The sequence below is a fragment of the Ovis canadensis genome, chromosome 1 (assembly GCF_042477335.2).
Source record: "Ovis canadensis isolate MfBH-ARS-UI-01 breed Bighorn chromosome 1, ARS-UI_OviCan_v2, whole genome shotgun sequence".
Classification (NCBI taxonomy): Eukaryota; Metazoa; Chordata; class Mammalia; order Artiodactyla; family Bovidae; genus Ovis; species Ovis canadensis.
This window is the reverse complement of record NC_091245.1, coordinates 157350270-157371156: the sequence shown is the minus strand read 5'-3', so window position 1 is coordinate 157371156 and position 20887 is coordinate 157350270. Positions and strand designations below refer to the sequence as shown.

General features: G+C 35.3%; 1 protein-coding gene across 3 annotated transcripts in view; it reads right to left on the bottom strand.

Annotated features, from left to right (window-relative positions):
* Positions 1 to 235: 235 nt before the first annotated feature.
* CADM2 (cell adhesion molecule 2) overlaps positions 236 to 20887 on the bottom strand; it is a 1299579-nt gene continuing 1278927 nt past the window's right edge. For 2 of the 3 annotated variants that reach the window (XM_069578719.1, XM_069578730.1), the window contains 2 exons: positions 3901 to 4026; positions 236 to 3089 (listed from right to left, as the gene is read on the bottom strand). In XM_069578719.1, coding sequence (XP_069434820.1) covers positions 2971 to 3089; positions 3901 to 4026 — 245 coding nt within the window. In that variant the 3' untranslated portion in view covers positions 236 to 2970. Of the gene's footprint in view, positions 3090 to 3900; positions 4027 to 5051; positions 5106 to 20887 lie in introns of all 3 variants that reach the window. The other variant, XM_069578709.1, reaches the window with a different exon arrangement.

Here is a 20887-nt window from a genome sequence, read left to right as displayed (position 1 = left end):
TGCTGTTTACACTTTTTTGATGGAGGACAACTTACACTGTAAACAGTACACTGGCAGAGAATAGCTACTTTTGGTAAAGAATAATGTTCCATATTCTACTGGGGTGTGTGTCTGTGCGCACTCTTTTCATTACATTCTGTGGCTATGGTGCTTACTAAGCAATGACCGAATTTGGCTCTCTGGGCATAAAATGTGCACATTTCAGTCATGGTAATTGAAATGGTTCATTTATATATTTATTTCTCTTTTTCTGATTTTTATAGAAATGAACAGAATTTTTACAATTTCTTTCATTGGTGGAAATCAAATAACTTTTTAAGATAGGAAAATATAACTCCATTGCTATTTACTTTCAGTAACTGAAATGATATCTAATTCATATCTATTTTAACTGTCAAAATATTTGATTAGAGCTCACAAATCATAATACACCAGTTAGTTTCTTTTAAAGGCTTCCAATGAGTTTTTATATTACTGTCAAGGGTTAAAAGAGTCAAAAGTCTTGAATTGCAACCAATTTTGTATTTCTAATTTTATAGTGCTATAAATAATGATTGAGTTATTTAGGCAACAGTTTAGCAGTTGGAGCCAAGTAGAATACAGATGAAATGAAGAGGAATGTAAATACAGCATCGGTGGAGAGTAGCAATTTTGTAAATGCACCCTGAAATTAGGCTTTAAATAGTAATTGATGATGCAGTTTATACAACTTACTTCTGTAATAAGAACCTTTCCATTTTGTACTAACAGAATGAATTTTGCTTTTTGGAGTCTTTCTAAAGATTATGCATTGAAAGATATGAACAGTTTATAAACCTATTCTAGTTTCAATGTGTCTAGTAGCACCTACCTGGTTCTCTCAAACTACCATACTATATTAACATATTATTGCATTTTTTCCACAGATGGTATGGAGTGAACTGTAAAAACAAGCATGCAATCACATCAATGCAGACTTATTTCCTTAAAATTGTCATACTGTATATGATTTATTATGTTAACACTCAACCACATCATATTATTTATTTTCTGTATATTCTGAAAAAGTGCTGCTTAACTGACATCGTCCTTTTTCTTTTGAAAGAAATCAACAAGATAAATGCTTCAACAATCAAAAAAAATTAAGAGTCTAACGTCCTTAAAAGATTTATACTTTTCTGATAAATAATCTAAGATACAGCACCTTTGTCTTTCATTTGATATTAATACATGATGTCATACTCAACCATTCTCATTTCCCAAAAATAAATTCCAAGATATTATTCTTAAAACCATAGGCCATCATGCTTTCAGACATCACAAGTATAGCTTCCATATTGTCATATTCTTTTTCTTCCTAAAGGTGCAATTCTTGTCAATGGGAAAATAATTTTTATCTAACTGGATTTTTAATCTTTAGCATAGAGTATCAATAAATCTAATGACAGCTAATCTAGTAGTATTGTATTTTACTAGGAGAAATGATATGACTTCATTGACTCTGTGTCATATTTAAGAATACAGCATTTCTTAACGGTTAAATACATTGAAATTTCAGAAATAATCCAGAGAAAGAGACTTTCACCTTGAAAGTTAAAATTATGGCAGAAATTCTCTATCACTCACTGTTTCATATGTTTATACCTCACAAAATGCATAGACAGGAATTTAATATAAAGAATTAGTTCATTTATACAGAAAACATATCTCAAACACTTCTTTTTTGGCAAACCAACATAGGCAAGCAGCTCTGGAACTGCCAAATTAAAATTTGTAAATTTTTAGCAAACTAAGAGTTTATTTTTAGATTATTATTCAACTGTGGTTGTAATTTAAAACCTGAGGCTGTGCACTGGTTGTTAGCTTAAAATTACCTTTCCTTATAACATTGTGCTTCCATTGTATAACAAAAATTAACAAGAACTAGAAAAATTTGTTGTTGAACAGTGCTAGGACATACAGACAAAAATACTAATACATGTTATCTACTTATAATATTGGTTTAAGTAATATCTAAAGGGATATAATGGACATTAGAAAATGCTTACTCATGACTGATTACCTACAGCCAAAAAAGTTAAATATGTATCAAATAATGTTTAATTGGATTTATTATATGCACTATATACAGATACTAAAATGTTTCAAAATTGTGCCCTATGGATATTTCGGTTTTGTTTAGGCAGGTGAGTCTTTATGGAGCAAATAAATTACAGAATCAAATTAGAGAAATGAATGAAGTCTTTGTGATTCCCAAAATGGTGAAATATTTGTAACAATTTATTGGTAGATGAAGCTAAAATAAGCTAATGATAGGATCTATATAATTATATAAGACAGCATGAATCCATATTCATGGCTCCTGTATCAAATACTATATTTTTAAGTAGCAAATTGATACAGCTTTATCAGTATAATCTCAAATATTCCAGAATCTTTTCTTCAATAATGTATTTCAGTTTGTGTTTTTTAGGGCTTATGGTTCCAAAACATGTCTTTGAAGATAGACATGTAGAAAACATCATAAACCTCTAACATCCGAATTGAACTTAAGCATGTTAGGTCTTTACTTAATCCTGTTCCTTGTGAAAGCTGTCCAGTGGCAGATTTACAAGGTCTTTGATTTAAAGGGAGCCAAAAATGAGGGGGTGGGAGAAGCTCTGCATACTTTTTTTTTCAATGTACAAAAACAATTCAATGATCCAAGGAGATGATTAACATTGTTAAGGCTGTATATTCAAGCACTGTATGTTAAAAGAGCAATGGTGTGGAATTTACGCGGTAATAAATGTCCTGCATTATGGATGGTACGATAATTAAAGAATGATGCTTTTGACAGCTGATTGTTGGCATACACTGGCTACGGATAGCAGTACGATATGGAAGTTAATAAAGGTAGCAGAAGATGGTAGAAATGAATTCTGAAAGATGATAGCCAGTTTTCTCCAGCAGCCAGCCTGGTACATAAAATTCAGAATCTTGGCCTGCATTTTAAATGAAATATTCTTTTTTTTCTTCAGCATTGACTTGGCTGCCCTCAGCATTGATAATGGCTGTGTCAGCATCTGGTGCATCTTCAGCTCCTTTAGCTTCATTTGTTAAATATGTTCCTGTGGGTGTTGGAAGAAAACCATGTTAGTTTTGTCAGAGTGGTAAAATAACCAGTGTTAAAGTCATATTCATTTAGGAAGAAACTTATGCCAGATTTCTTATATGTTGAAACATATTCTGAGGTGTAAGAAACCATACAATTCACCCTTCTAAAGTTGTACACTGTCTTTTGGTTTTCAGGTGTATGTTGCAGATGAAGCTGTGTGTAGGTTAACTAGAAGCAACTGCCAAACTGGCATGGGTAATGAGTACTTTGATTTATTTAATGATGGCTACAGACCATGTGATCCACTCATCTGTAGCAATCAGGGCCCTTTGTTCAGATGTTAATAATGATCACCTCAAATGTGTCAACATTCATTTTAGTAACTCCATTTAAAAGTAGATTATACTAATAGTTTTCTACCTAACCCATTGCAAAAAAAATCACATATTTTCCTCATTAATATGGCCACATATGTGTCCATAAACTTACAAACAGAAATATTACCAAATGATTAATATTAGAGTTGAATTTCAGTCCTAGAGATATACTACAAACTCGCTCCCATATTTCTTTTTTATTCTCCTGACCAGTGATTCACTCTGTGACTTCTGGCTATTGGCTAAGTATTATTTTGCTAAGCCAATCCAACTTTAACGTTGAGTAAAATAATTAAGAATTCTCTGAAATAATTTAGTATTCAGATCTCTCAATTTCAACCCTCATCACACACACACACACACACACACAGAATAATATTTCATGATGAAGCTAATCTTTAGAATTTTTTTTTGAAATTTAAGAATGCCTTATTATATATAACCTACCTTTATGTCTTGCCAGATATCGTCCAAGCAAAAATATAGAACACAGAGTGACAAATACAACTACAGCCACGATTCCTCCTATAAGAGCATGATCAGGGCCAGTCTGGCCAGCCAGAGCATTGGGATCTTGAAAAAAGAGAAAAAAATATTGTTTTAGTGTGATTTTAGACATAGACTACATATCTGCATTAGAATGAGTTGTTTTGGAAAGTAGCACATTAAAATAAAGTTGTTTTTTTTTTTTTTTTAACGTGCATTACACCAGTCATCTAGTCAACAGATATTGAGGAAATAAAATTTGACACATAAATTACCATTGCCACTGAGTTTACATTTTAAGGGAGAGACAGTAAACAAATATACATATATGACTTTGTATAGTTATATGCCTTTTCTTTCTCCTCTTCTCCACCTGAAAGTATGTGTATTTTTAAATGTGACAAACACAACTATATCACTTAAAAATACAATTATGCATAGGAAAGGTTGGGATTAGAGATTATAACAATTATACAAATATACAAATATTATAAAAATTATACATATATTATTTTATACAAATATCATTTAAAGCTGAGGAAACTGATGAACTCCCTAAGGGAGAGAGTCTAGATAGACAGCAGAAAAAGTCTGAAAATGGAGACCTGAAAAGTTCCCATATTTAAAGTCTGACAGAAGTTGCTTCTAGCAGAGAAGATTGAGAAGGAGAGAAAAGTGGGGTAGGAAGAGATCCTGGCAAGCAAACAGTAATTGATTAAAGGAAAGATCATTTTGTAAGGAGGGTGGGTGTTACAAGCTGTGTTGTATTATTGATTGAGGGAGGAAGATGAATACTCAACATTGAGGATTAAATGTCTGTTGCACTTGTAGCTTTAAGGGAAGTGGTTGGAAATATTAGATTACTGATATACTTTTACATTCTGCTTTTGTTAAGATATTATAGGAGAGAGCTGAGCCTAGTAGAAGATGGCCAGTTTTCAAGCAGAAATAAAAAGATCAAAGGAAGCTCAGATGCGAGTACTTAAAAGTTTGGAAAAATCAACTATTTATAAAAGTTGCATAATAAGAGATAAAACTAAATGAAGTTTTGAGCAACAAAACATGCTAAGGCTCAGCTCTGTGGCAAAGGTCAGATTGAGTATACTGCCTACCATCCAGGGTCCATTGTGTGCATAGCTTCAGGAGAACTGCGTACAGTCTACAATCTACAAGAGAGTTTCAGAGGGAGATAGGAAATAAATAAATTAGGTCTGGTAATTCCACTTTCAAAAAGTCTTGAAATATGGTTATAGGTACAAGAATCTGACAAATAGATTAGGAGTCTACTTTGTTTTTAATGGAACTACTGTACCAAAGAAGCCTGTACCTAGTTAGAAAAGAAATAAAAAGAAAGAAAAGTCTGATAATTGAACAATCAAAAACGTCTAGACTACCAAACGTGGTGAAAACAAGAAGTGGCCTATAAGACCTGTGTAGTCCCCATGAGAGCATATGACCAAACACCCACTTTCAGTGTGGCCACAGAGCATGACTGACAAGGCTGAACTTCCTGTAAGATAGACTTGGAGGAAGGCAAAAAGAATGATCAGAAGAGAAGCTAGTTTCTTTAAGGACTATAACTGTTGCCAAGGCAAAGGGAACTTTTCATGCCAGTCTGAAATATTTTCATAATTATTATGGATCAGTGACCACTCGGTGTTTCCCATTATTCCTCTATTTCCAAAAGAGAGCACTTATATTAAGGAGGACCTTTCCTGGAGCTTTTCTGGTAGCTCAGCTGGTAAAGAATCCACCTACAATGCAGGAGACTCCTGTTTGATTCCTGGGTTGGAAAGTTCCCCTGGAGGAGGGCATGACAACCCACTCCAGTATTCTTGGCTGGAGAACCCCATGGACAGAGGAGCTTGGTGGGGCTACAGTCCATGCGGTTGCAGAGTCGGACAAAACTGAGCAACTAAGCACAGCACAGGGCTTTTCCTGACTCTGTTCTATCACTGTATTTTGTACATGGGGTGGAAAAGAGCACTGAAACTTGTGTTTTGGTTCATTTATCCCTGAGCTAATGCATTTGGAAATGATGAAAATACTTGTGCATATTTGAGGACCTTGGTCATTGAGTTGGGTACACAAGTTTGATGGGACTCTAGGTTATCTCTTTGGACAGGATAGGACAATGGTTTATGTGACAAAAAGAAGGTAAAAAATATTTGGTGATCAGAAGGCTAATATGGGCAGAGATTTCTAGCTGATAACAAACTTGCTTCCTTTATTTTTCAGTGCACAGAGCTAGACATTTACCAACTTCACTGGCAGTTGCATCTGAACCATATGATTTGTGTTCTAGACAGATGAAGGAAGGCCCAGCTAATAAAAGTCTCCCCCATGTAACCATCCAGAGTGATAGCAGGAGGTATGAGTTGAGATTAAGAGAGCCACAAGAATAAGTCAGGCCACAGGTCACTGAATCTCCACCTGGAAGAAAATTGTTGCCCAACTAATAATACGGGCATCATCAGACTGCTTGAGGAGAAAAATAAAACCTTTATTTTCAAACACTGAACATTGAAAAAAGTAAAATTGTCACAGCAGCTATTGTTAATTTAGCTTTCTATTATACACAGGAGGAAAAAATAAATCTGCCATTCCTCTGAATACCCTATTCCTAGCTTAGATATATCAGAGTCAGTTTCAAATTCCACCTCCTGCTCAGGTTCCCAAATTCAGTTCAGTTCAGTTCAGTTGCTCAGTTGTGTTCTATTCTTGGTGACCCCATGAACCACAGCACACCAGGCCTCCCTGCCCATCACCAACTCCCGGAGTCCACTCAAACCCACGTCCATCGAGTCGATGATGCAACCCAGCCATCTCATCATCTGTCGTCCCCTTCTCCTCTTGCCCTCAGTCTTTCCCAGCATCAGGGTCTTTTTCAATGAGTCAGCTCTTCGCATGAGGTGGCCAAAGTATTGGAGTTTCAGCTTTAGCATCAGTCCTTCCAATGAACACCCAGGACTGGTCTGCTTTAGGATGGACTGGTTGGATCTCCTTGCAGTCCAAGGGACTCTCAAGAGTCTTCTCTAATAGCACAGTTCAAAAGCATCAATTCTTTGGTGTTCAGCTCTCTTTATAGCCCAACTCTCACATCCACACATGACCACTGGAAAAACCATAGCCTTGACTAGATGGACCTTTGCTGGCAAAGTAATGTCTCTGCTTTTAATATGCTGTCTACGTTCATCATAACTTTCCTTCCAAGGAGTAAGCGTCTTTTAATTTCATTGCTGCAATCACCACCTGCAGTGATTTTGGAGCCAAGAAAATAAAGCTTCCAGCCACTGTTTCCACTCTTTCCCCATCTATCTGCCATGAAGTGATGGGACTGGATGCCATGATCTTCATTTTATGAATGTTGAGCTTTAAGCCAAATTTTTCACTCTTCTCTTTCATTTTCATCAAGAGGCTCTTTAGTTCTTCACTTTCTGCCATAAGGGTGGTATCATCTGCATATAAATATGTCTATTTCATTTGCTAAATATCTCTCAGAACTGAGCACCTTTTTGGAAGCTGTGAAATTGCTCTTGCTAGTGCATCTGTACCTGTCTTCTTTCCTGAAGGTAAATTCTGCGAATTGGTATTGCTGGATCACAGAATGTAAACATTTTAAAACAATTTTGATTGTCTTTAGTCCATTGTATATTCTTGTCTCCTTTGTCAAAGATAAGGTGTCCATAGGTGCGTGGATTTGTCTCTGGGCTTTCTATTTTGTTCCATTGATCTATATTTCTGTCTTTGTGCCAGTACCATACTGTCTTGACTGTGGCTTTGTAGTAGAGCCTGAAGTCAGGCAGGTTGATTCCTCCAGTTCCATTCTTCTTTCTCAAGATTGCTTTGGCTATTTGAGGTTTTTTGTATTTCCATACAAATTGTGAAATTATTTGTTCTAGCTCTGTGAAAAATACCGTTGATAGCTTGATAGGGATTGCATTGAATCTATACATTGCTTTGGGTAGCATACTCATTTTCACTGTATTGATTCTTTCAATCCACGGACATAGTATATTTATCCATCTATTAGTGTCCTCCTTGATTTCTTTCACCATTGTTTTATAGTTTTCTATATATAGGTCTTTAGTTTCTTTAGGTAGATATATTACTAAGTATTTTATTCTTTTCATTGCAATGGTGAATGGAATTGTTTCCTTAATTTCTATTTTTTCTCATTATTAGTGTACAGGAATGCAAGGGATTTCTGTATATTGATTTTATGTCCTGCAACTTTACTATATTCATTGATTAGCTCTAGTAATTTTCTGGTGGAGTCTTTAAGGTTTTCTATGTAGAGGATCATGTCATCTGCAAACAGTGCGAGTTTTACTTCTTTTCCAATTTGGATTCCTTTTATTTCTTTTTCTGCTCTGATTGCTGTGGCCAAAACTTCCAAAACTATGTTAAATAGTAATGGTGAAAGTGGGCACTCTTGTCTTGTTCCTGACTTTAGGGGAAATGCTTTCAATTTTTCACCATTGAGGATAATGTTTGCTGTGGATTTGTCATATATAGCTTTTATTATGTTGAGATGCGTTCCATCTATTCCTGCTTTCTGGAGAGTTTTTATCATAAATGGATGTTGAATTTTGTCAAAGGCTTGCTCTGCATCTATTGAGATAATCATATTTTTTTCAACTTTTATTTTATTTTTTTAAATCTTTTATTTTTCAGCTTGTTAATGTGGCATACAAGTGGTGCTGGAAAAACTGGTCACTCACTTGTAAAAGAATGAAACTAGAACACTTTCTAACACCATACACAAAAATAAACTCAAAATGGATTAAAGATCTAAACATAAGGCCAGAAACTATAAAACTCCTAGAGGAGAACATAGGCAAAACACTCTCCAACATACATCACAGCAGCATCCTCTATGACCCACCTCCCAGAATATTGGAAATAAAAGCAAAAATAAACAAATGTGACCTAATTAAACTAAAAAGTTCTGCACAACAACAGAAACTATAAGCAAGGTGAAAAGACAGCCTTCGGAATGGGGGGAAATAATAGCAAATGAAGCAACTGACAAACAACTAATCTCAAAAATATACAAGCAACTCCTGCAGTTCAATTCCAGAAAAATAAATGACCCAATCAAAAAATGTGCCAAAGAACTAAATAGACATTTCTCCAAAGAAGACATACAGATGGCTAACAAACACATGAAAAGATCCTCAACATCACTCACTATGAGAGAAATGCAAATCAAAACCACAACGAGGTACCATTTCACTCCAGTCAGAATGGCTGCAATAAGTCTACAAGCAATAAATGCTGGAGAGGGTGTGGAGGAAAGGGAACCCTCTTACACTGTTGGTGGGAATGCAAACTAGTACAGCCACTATGGAGAACAGTGTGGAGATTCCTTAAAAAACTACAAATAGAACTGCCTTATGACCCAGCAATCCCACTTCTGGGCATACACACCGAGGAAACCAGAATTGAAAGAGACACATGTACCCCAATGTTCATCGCAGCACTGTTTATAATATCCAGGACATGAAAGCAACCTAGATGTCCATCAGCAGGTGAATGGATAAGAAAGCTGTGGTACATATACACAATGGAGTATTACTCAGCCATTAAAAAGAATACATTTGAATCAGTTCTGATGAGATGGATGAAACTGGAGCCTATTATACAGAGTGAAGTAAGCCAGAAAGAAAAACACCAATACAGTATACTAACACATATATATGGAATTTAGAAAGATGGTAACGATAACCCTGTATGCGAGACAGCAAAAGAGACACAGATGTATAGAACAGTCTTTTGGACTCTATGGGAGAGAGTGAGGGTGGGATAATTTGGGAGAATGACATTGAAACATGTATAATTTCATATATGAAATGAATCACCAGTCCAGGTTCGATAGATGACACTGGATGCTTGGGGCTGGTGCACTGGGATGACCCAGAAGGATGGCATGGGGAGGAAGGTGGGAGGAGAGTTCAGGATGGGAAACACATGTATACCTGCGGTGGATGGATGTTGATGTATAGCAAAACCAATACAATATTGTAAAATAATTAACCTCCAATTAAAATAAATAAATTTATATTTTTTTAATTTTTAAAAATAAAAAAAAAATTTTGATAAACTGCCAAATTACATTGCATAAAAATTGTATAAATTCATCCTCCACGAAGATTTCCCATATAGTATTAACAGCAGATACTCCAGGAAGTTCAGCAGTAAAGAATCTGTTGCCAATGCAGAATACACAAGATATATGGCTTCAATCCCTGGGTTGGGAAGGTCTTCTAGAGAAAGGAATGTCAACCCACTCCAGTACTTTTGTCTGGACAATTCGATGGACAGAGCAGCCTGGTGGGCTACAGTTCATGGGGCCACAAAGAGTCAGACACAACTGAGCACACACACACACATACTGTAATTGAAGAAAAAAATGTCTAATATAATATTGAAGTGTTAAATATTAGTATTATTAAATTATAAGCTAACATAAATGTATCTAAATATATATATATTTCCCACATTACTGCATTAATTCTGTACTATTTATGATATCTATTTTCCATTCAAAATTTATGTTTTAATGGCTCTCTCCATAAAAATGATTAACCTTTTAAGCTGCTTGTTTTCATATACCTTCATTTTATGGTCTTTTCATCCGTAGATACATCTTACAATTTTATGTAATCAAATCTATCAAAGTTTTGTATTATGATGTCTGACTTGTGGATCCTGATTTGAAATGCTCTTGTAATGATAATATTATACATAAGAATTGCTGTTATCATCTAACACTTTTATTATTTTATTTTAATCTATCTAAAATGTATTTTGGTCTGTGATTTGAGGCTGAAGCATACAATATGACTTTAATTCTTCTTTGACAGTTATATCCCACATTATTTCTTTCATCAATAATTTTGTCACTTACCATAAACTAAATGTCTACCTACTTTATTTGTTGAATCTATATATGCAATCCTATGCTAATACTGTAGTTTTTTAAAAATCATTTTGCTGTCCTGGAGAAGAAGTCTCAGGTCAGTATATTTTTGCAAGAAACAAAAATATAAGAGATTGCTTATTGGAATTGTACTGATTTACAGGTAGATGTCTTTTATATGGGCTTCCCTGGTAATTCAGTTGGTAAAGAATCTGCCTGCTATGCAGGAGACCCAGGTTCCCTCCTTAGGTCAGGAAGATCTTCTGGAGGTGGAAATGCCAACCCACTCCAATATTCTTGCCTGGGAACTCTCATGGACAGAAGGGCTTGGTGGGAGTCCATGGAGTCCCAAAGAGTTGGACATGACTGAGAGATTAACATTTTCACTTTCATTTTCCTTTTTATATAGTGCATTTTCCGGGATCATGGTATGACTCTTCAATTATTTAAGTCTTTAGTAGTGTCTTTTAGTAAATTGTATAGGTTTCTGATACAGGACCTCCATATCTTTGTTAATGTTATTTCTCATTAAAAATAATATTTTCAGTATTTTGAAAGATTTTAATATTTTTAAATGTTACTACTTTTTCATTAAACTGAAGCCTTCTTTTTATTCCATTCATGGTTTTGTACTCTATTTTCAAAAGCATTATATCTAGCATTTGTAAATATTATATTTTTCATTTTTATTTCCTCACCATCAAACTTACTTAGTTTTATATATTATTTTTCTACTGATCTAGTACTTTGTGAACAATAATGACAATTACATTCTGATTCTGATGATCTCAGAAATGCATCAAAAATTTAAATAGACTAGCCACAATCCTCTTTTTGACATTGTTTACTGTAGGTCAATATCTAGAGTTACTTTTACAGTTTCCATTGATCTAAAATTAGATAAAAAAGAAATTCATATCAACCCTTGATCATATGAACCACACATCTTGTCAAAAGAAAATTTCATGATGACAGTATCTTTGATTCATGAATATCTGAGAATTAGTGTATTGTCAATAACACTGAACTAGCTAAAGAATCCCTGGTTTTTATCTTTTTGAATTGATAATGAAAAACAAATTGTTAGTGTTTTGACAATCGGTTTTGACTCCCTTTCCTACTAAATAACTCTGAAATCATTTGCATTTATCTTGTTTCCTTCTCCTCGAAGATATATCTGAAATCGTTGACTTTTTTTAAGTGACCTGCATTTTTCACATTATTGCTGTTGAAACATTTGGGATTTGCTTCATTATATTTGGATCTTTTAGCTGAATATATTATGTACTTTGTCTCTAGTCAGAAGTTTGCTTTGCTTGCAAACATACTTTTTTATTAAAATCAGTTAAGATCATTTGCTTTTGACTTATGAATTTTTTTCCACTCTATTTTTGATTAACAACTGTTCTTTCCATTCTCTTTCTTGGAAAATTGAATTATATACTGGTAGAAACTGCAGCAATGTCAAAGAATGCTCAAACTAACTCACAATTGCACTCATCTCACACGCTAGTAAAGTAATCCTCAAAATTCAACAAGCCAGGCTTCAGCAATACGTGAACCATGAACTTCCAGATGTTCAAGCTGGTTTTAGAAAAGGCAGAGGAATCAGAAATCAAATTGTCAACATTCGCTGGATCATCAAAAAAGCAAGAGAGTTCCATAAAAACATCTATTTCTGCTTGATTGACTATACCAAAGCCTTTGACTCCGTGGATCACAATACACTGTGGAAAATTCTGAGAGAGATGGGAATACCAGACCACTTGTCCTGCCTCATGAGAAATCTGTATGCAGGTCAGGAAGCAACAGTTAGAACTGCATGGAACAACAGACTGGTTCCAAATAGGAAAAGGAGTACATCAAGGCTGTGTATGGTGACCCTGCTTATTTACCTTCTATGCAGAGTACATCCTGAGAAATGCTGGACTGGAAGAAACACAAGCTGGAATCAAGATTGCCGGGAGAAATATCAATAACCTCAGATATGCAGATGACATTACCCTTATGCCAGAAAGTGAAGAGAAAATAAAAAGCTTCTTGATGAAAGTGAAAGAGGAGAATAAAAAAGTTGACTTAAAGCTCAACATTCAGAAAACTAAGATCATGGCATCTGGTCCCATCACTTCATGGGAAATAGATAGGGAAACAGTGGAAACAGTGTCAGACTTTATTTTGGGGGGCTCCAAAATTACGGCAGATGGTGACTGTAGCCATGAAATTAAAAGACGCTTACTCATTGGAAGGAAAGTTATGACCAACCTAGATAGCATATTCAAAAGCAGAGACATTACTTTGCCAAAAAAGGTCCGTCTAGTCAAGGCTATGGTGTTTCCAGTGGTCATGTATGGATGTGAGAGTTGGACTGTGAAGAAAGCTGAGTGCCAAAGAATTGATGCTTTTGACCTGTGGTGTTGGAGAAGACTGTTGAAAGTCCCTTGGACTGCAAGGAGATCCAACCAGTCCATCTTAAAGGAGACCAGTCCTGGGTGTTCATTGGAAGGACTGATGCTGAAGCTGATATTCCAATAGTTTGGCCACTTCATGCAAAGAGTTGACTCATTGGAAAAGACTTTGATGCTGGGAGGGATTGGGGGCAGGAGGAGAAGGGGACAACAGAAGATGAGATGGCTGGATGGCATCACAAACTCAATGGACATAAGTTTGTGTAAACTCCGGGAGTTGGTGATGGAGAGGGAGGGCTGGTGTGCTGTGATTCACGGGGTCACAAAGAGTAGGACATGACTGAGTGACTGAACTGAACTGAGAAACTTCACATTTTATGTTCCATGTATGTCTTCCCCTCTTTCCTATTTTAAATATTGTTTTACTAATTTTATGTTTTGCTGTATCATGTTTTCCAGGCTTGTTATCTGTTTAGATGGTTTTACTTTCTACCACAATTTTTCCTTATTTCTTCCTAAATGTTTGTTATTCGCTGACTTTGGTTTAACCACACCATCTATTTAATATCGCTCTGTTCTTACTTAGTGAATATTTTAACGATTTTTATATGATTGACAAGAAAAAGTGATAGTTTGACAATATTTTCCTCATTTTAGTATAATAATTCTATTTAAATATCTGGGACAATGATTTTTCCTGGTATGCATGTATTATTTCTCTTATTGCACTCATTTTTCATGGGATGCATATTGAATTTTAAAATTATGTTTACGCATCATTGCATTTTCTTTTCTTATTTTCATTCTTGATGTTGACATGTTCAAAAGAGGGATTCTCTTTCCTGAGGCTGGTGTTCATTCCTGCTCAGTTGTAATGCCATGGACCACTGCAGCTACAAAAGAGATTTTTGTAGTTGTTAGATGAATCATATGACATCTTTAACTAGTGAATGGTTTGAAGAAAGTGCCTTGAGATGTAAATCACTCTTGGTGAAAGATTTCATTGAAATACACTTTTGCTTAAAATCTTCTCTTTCATAGTAAAGTTTCAGATAACATGTAACCTATCACCCTTTTTTGTACAATTTATACAAAGAAAACTTGACAGATTAGAATTCATTTTAGATCAATTAACATTTATTATGTTCATTATTGAATATTTTCACATGCATTTATATAAATAGAAATAAGGCAGAAAAAATCATATTTATATATATTTGACCTTACTGATCAGTGTTCTGCATATATTTTTATAATCTATAAAAGAAAGATTTCAACCGTTAGCCTTCATCTCATAAAATAAATCAACATATAGTCCTAGGATTTTTAAGATTTCAAAGCTAGCATAGTTATAGAGACTGATACTTTGCATGTCTACTTGTAAATCTAGTTTTTCAAGCTAACACTTTTGGTTATGTTCTTTATTTTTCTCCCATAACTGTTAGAACTCAAAGTCTATCCTTAATTTCTATTTTTAGCAACTGAAACAAGTGATTGAGACTTAGGACCATATAAATATCACTTGAACAAGGCAGAGATAATATATAACATAAATGGCTAAGTCTCAGTGGGAATCTCTCATACATCCTTTCTGTCGTCCCTCTCCTACTGGCATAGCACTGAAAAGATGAAGTATAACCCTCTGAAGTCTCTGTATAGGTTTCAGAGTATGTATTATTATTCAGATAAAAATATCCTGTGTCTTTAAAGACCATTATTCATTATCAAGCATTGACCTTAAGACTTGCTGGAGTTAGCCTGTTAACATGGGAGCCAGTAAATTCCAATAGATTTGGCAATATATTAGAAATATTTTTTACTTGAGACAATGCACAGAATGTGAATATTGTGGAATTAAAACTTTATGAGGAGTAAATCCTTGGTGGTCCAGTGGTTAGGACTTCATGCTTCCACTGCAGGGGGTACTGGTTTGATCCTTGGTTGGGAACTAAACTTCCACAAGCTGCTCAGTAGAATTAAAAAAAAAAAACAAACCCAAAAACAAATAAAAACTTTTTGAGAATAAAATCATTCAGTTACAGTTACTTGACTCTCAATAGAGGATTCCAAAGAGACAATCGTGTTAAATAACAATATTTGTGATTAGTAATTATGACACTTAGAAGAGCAGAAAATAACCTTAAAGTATAATTTTATTTAACAATCATAATATGGACAAGTACTAAACTATGTGGGGATTCCCAGGTGGTGCTAGTGGTAAAGAACCCATCTGCATATGCAGGAGACTTAAGAGCTGCTGGTTCGATCCTCAGGTTGGGAAGATCCCTTGGAGGAGGGCTTTGTAACCCACTCAAGTTATTCTTGCCTGGAGTATCCCATGGACAGAACAGCCCTGCAGGCTACAGTCCATGGGGTCACAAAGAACAGGACACATCAGAAGTGACTTAACACACACAGCGTGCACTAAATTATTTAATTATATCTCTAAAATCATTGCTGGGGTTTTCTACCATCATGTGTCTAATCTGTCATGTTTTGTTCCTATAAATAAGAAGTGAAAACACTAAAGAAAGAATACCTAAGTTTCCGAGGTCAAGCAAGGAGAAATTAAAAACACTGCACACTTTTTAATCCAAGTATTAGAATTATTTTACAAACATATTTTATTATACATGATTTTTCATTTTAATAAAATGGTAATGAAATGAAACTTTTATGTAAATATTTTAAAATTAAGTTCTGAGACCATTTTTTAAAAAAAATAATCATCCTTATATAGTAAAATAAATGTTTTCAAAGCCAAACATGGATTATCAGTTATAATTTATTTTAATATTCTTTATTTTATTTTATTTTTTATTTTTTAATTTTATTTTTTAGTTAATTTATTTTAAAGCCAAACTTGGATTATCAGTTATAATTTATTTTAATATTCTTTATTTTATTTTATTTTTTATTTTTTAATTTATTTTTTAATTAATTTATTTTAATTGGAGGTTAATTACTTTACAATATTGTATTGGTTCTGCCATACATCAACATGAATCCACCATGGGTGTACACATGTTCCCCATCCTGAAACCCCTTTCCATCTCCCTCCTCATACCATCCCTCCGGGTCATCCCAGTGCACCAGCACCAAGCATCCTGTATCGAACCTGGACTGGTGATTCGTTTCTTATATGATATTATACATATTTCAGTGCCATTCCCCCCAAATCATCCCACCCTCGCCCTCTCCCACAGAGTCCAAAAGACTGTTCTATACATCTGTGTCTCTTTTGCTGTCTTGCATACAGGGTTATTGTTACCATCTTTCTAAATTCCATATATATGTGTTAGTATACTGTATTGGTGTTTTTCTTTCTGGCTTACTTCACTCTGTATAATAGGCTCCAGTTTCATCCACCTCATTAGAACTGATTCAAATGTATTCTTTTTAATGGCGGACTAATACTCCATTGTGTATATGTACCACAGCTTTCTTATCCATTCATCTGCTGATGGACTGATAAATCTTTAAGGACATACACTATAACAAGCACGTTAAGTCATCTCTTTGTATTTGTAAATAAATTTTCATGTTTCTCTTTTTACTAAAATCTAATAAAGATGAACTACAAAATTGTTTAAATGTCAAAGTGCAGGAGTGGTATTTAATTAAATATTGAAAAATAGAGTTGGAAAAGCTAGAATGACCAGAAAAGGATAAATTAGTGAGGAGAAGGAAATGCCTCTTATGCAAAAGTCACCAAACCTAATTTCCTAGCAACAACCACCAGAGCCATGAAATGTCAAGACTTAAACAAAAGCAGAGTAGGATAAATTTAAACAAAATATAATACTGGAATATATTATAAGAGTAACTTGAACAATAAAGCCACTTCAGCTCATTTCAGTCACTCAGTTGTGTCCAACTCTTTGCGACACCATGGACTGCACTACGTCAGGCTTTCCTGTCCTTCATCATCTCTTGGAGCTTGCTCAAATTCATGCCCATCAAGTCAGTGATGCTATCCAACCATCTCATCCTCTGTTGTTCACTTCTCCTCTTGCCTTCAGTCTTTCCCAGCATCAGAGTCTTTTCCAAAGAGTCAGTTCTTCCCACCAAGTGGCCAAAACACTGGAGATTCAGCTTCAGTATCAGTCCTTCCAATGAACAGTCAGGACTGATTTCCTTTAGAATTGAGTGGTTGGATCTCCTTGCAGTCCAGGAACTCTCGAGAGTCTTCTCCAACACCACAATTCAAAAGCATCCATTCTTTGGCTCTCAGCTTTCTTCATGGTCCAACTCTCACATATATCTCACAATATAAACCACTTTTGTTTATATTTTATGTTTGTTTTGGAGTTTATGTGTGCTCAATCATTCAGTCACGTCCTACTTTTGCTGACCCCATGGACTATAGCTCACCAGGCTCCTCTGTCCATGGGGTATCCCAGCAAGAATACTGGAGTGGGTTGCCATTTCCTCCTCTAGGGCATCTTCCAGGCACAGGGATCAAACTAACATCTGCATCTCCTGCATTGGCAGGCAGATTCTTTACCACTGAGCCACCTGGGAAACCATATATATATATATACACACACACGTGCATTTATAAATGTATTTTGTTACAGCCTGCACTAATACAGAAACTATAGTATGCTGTTCTTCATGTATTAGCTCAGCTGAATTATGTGAAAATTTCAGGTGATAGAAAATAGATTTGGGGAATTCTGGAAATATATTTTCATCCCCAGCCAATGGTCTACAGACAAGTAGAACACCTAAGACTGCACAGATTATGCACAGGTCCTTTATGTGACCTACAAGTAATTCAGTTGTGCATTGTATTAGGTGCTGCAGTGAGTTGCAAACCTTGCCCTCTCTCTGCTCACACACCAGGTTCATAGTGGTTAAGATGCAGTGAGTGATGTCAAGAATATCAGATGAAATCATAATTGGGGTGACACTCTGTTGTACTATGTTGTACACAAAAAGAAAGAAAGTGGTAAATGAAACAGAAAAGTCAGTGAAATTTTTTCAAGTAGAAGATATTGCTCACAAAATCCGGGACTTACAAATAGTTTTACACCAAACCTCAGAGAACTTTCTACTATCAGATTGGCTCTGGGAAGTTTTCTTTCTTTTTCTTTTCTTTTCTTTTTTTTTTTTTTTAGGATAATTAGAAAATCCTGATTTTCTTTCTTTTTTTTTAATTTTTATTTTTACTTTATTTTGCTTTACAATACTGTATTGGTTTTGCCATACATTGACATGAATCAGCCGTGGGTGTACATGAGTTCCTAATCCTGAACCACCCTCCCACTTCCCACCCCATATCATCTCTCTGGATCATCCCCATGCACCAGCCCCAAGCATCCTGTATCCTGTACCGAACATAGACTGGCGATTTGTTTCTTACACGATAGTATACATGTTTCAGTGCCATTCTCCCAAATTATCCCACCCTCTCCCTCTCCCTCTGAGTCCAAAAGTCTGTTCTATACATCTGTGTCTCTTTTGCTATCTCACAAACAGGGTTATCATTACCATCTTTCCAAATTCCATATACATGTGTTAGTATACTTTATTGGTGCTTTTCTTTCTGGCTTACTTCACTCTGTATAATCGGCTCCAGTTTCATCCACCTCATTAGAACTGATTCAACTGTATTATTTTTAATCACTGAGTAATACTCCACTGCGTATATGTACCACAGCTTTCTTATCCATTCATCTGCTGATGAACATCTAGGTTGCTTCCATGTCCTGGATATTATAAACAGTGCTGCGATGAACACTGGGGTACATGTAACCTCATCTTTAGAATGTGAATACTTCTTATTTTCTAGGATTGTCAAAGACTAAACGTGCTATCTTTCATGAAGGGCTTAGAAGGATATCTGACACATTGTAATATATGCACTATCTAAACACTAGTTAAATGAGGGAGAAGAAGTTGGAAAGTATAAACTTCTGTGTAGAAACTACATGTTTCTTTTTTGGTTTTTAGAAAGATTCTTTTAGGACTTTGACTCTATGCAATAATGGCGAAGCATTCTAAGCTTCTGAATGTTTGAAAGATGGGGGGATAGGAATAGCAGGAGATTTGTTTAACATGAGAGCATGGGATAAAATGAATCTTGTGGGAGTCTGACAATGGATGATTAAATGAGAGAATAATTTATTGAATAGTTAATCTGTGCCAGGTTCTGTATTGCAAATGGCTTACTTTATCCAATACATGTAAAATGTTGACTTAGAGACTCACAGTTATTGTTAACATGAAGATTGATAAACTCTGGAACAGTTTGCCTAAGCAAGTTTTGGGATTAACTTTTGAAGAGTTTTTTGAAATTATTATGAAAATTAGTTTGTAAGATGTGTCAGATGACTCCTATTTTGAGAACAAGAGTTTGTTGAGGCAATTTTTCCAGGCACTGTATCTTTTCACATAATTTCATTCTCTTTTCTTCTGTCATGAAGAGGAATTCAATGCCCATCCATGCTAAATGACCTTCCTGCTGGTGCTAGTTCTTCATTCACTGAGATATTCTTCTTTCCCTTTGGGTATGTGAAGTCGTCCGAACAACAGTGAGCAGTCTCCATGCCAATCAGCCATGAATTACTTCATTCAGAAGCTTTTTATCTTGAATTAATTCACTTGCTTTAGTTTTATCTTCTCCAAAAGATATAAGGCTTCTTGAAGATAAAAATTGGGTCTTACAAAAGCAAAGGAACTGAAGAGACACTTGATGAAGGTGAAAGAGGAGAGTGAAAAAGCTGGCTTAAAACTCAGCATTTTAAAAAACCAAGATTATAGCATCCAGTCCCATCACTTAATGGCTAATAGACGGGGAAAAAAATGGAAGCAATGACAGACTTTATTTTATTGGGCTCCAAAATCACTGCAGATGGTGGCTGCAGCCCTGAAATTAAAAGACACTTGCTCCTTGGAAGAAAAGCTATGACAACCCTAGACAGCAGATTAAAAAGCAGAGACATAACTTTGCTGATAAAGCTCTGTATAGTCAAAGCTTTGCTTTTTCCAGTAGTCATGTATGGATGTGAGAATTGGACCATAAAGAAAGCTGAGCCACAAAGAATTAATGCTTTTCAACTGTGGTGTTAGAGAAGATTCTTGAGAGTCCCCTGGATAGCAAAGAGATCAAACCAGTCAATCCAAAAGGAAATCAACCCTGAATGTTCATTGGAAGGACTAATGCTGAAGCTCCAATCCTTTGGCCACCTAATGTGAAGAGCCAACTCCCTGTAAAATACCCTGATGTTGGGAAAGATTGATGGCAGGAAGAGAAAGGGGTGACAGAGTATAAGATGGTTGGATGGCTTCATCAACTTAAGGACGTGAGTTTAAGCAAACTTTAGGAGATAGTGAAGAACGGGGAAGCCTGGCTTGCTGCAGCCCATGGGGTCACAAAGAGCTGGACACACCTGAGTGAGCAACAACAGCACAGACATAACATAGTTGGAAGAGCACTTTCACACAGTTCTTGAAACCAAGAAAATTGAGTGAAGAGTGGATAATATTCAATATTTACACTGAATTCCAGAGAAAACTGAGATCTTTAGACACCAGTTTGTTCTGCTGACCAATAGATAGCCACTCTCATGGCATTAAATTATTTGTTTAAATATGATAATTCTGCTACTAT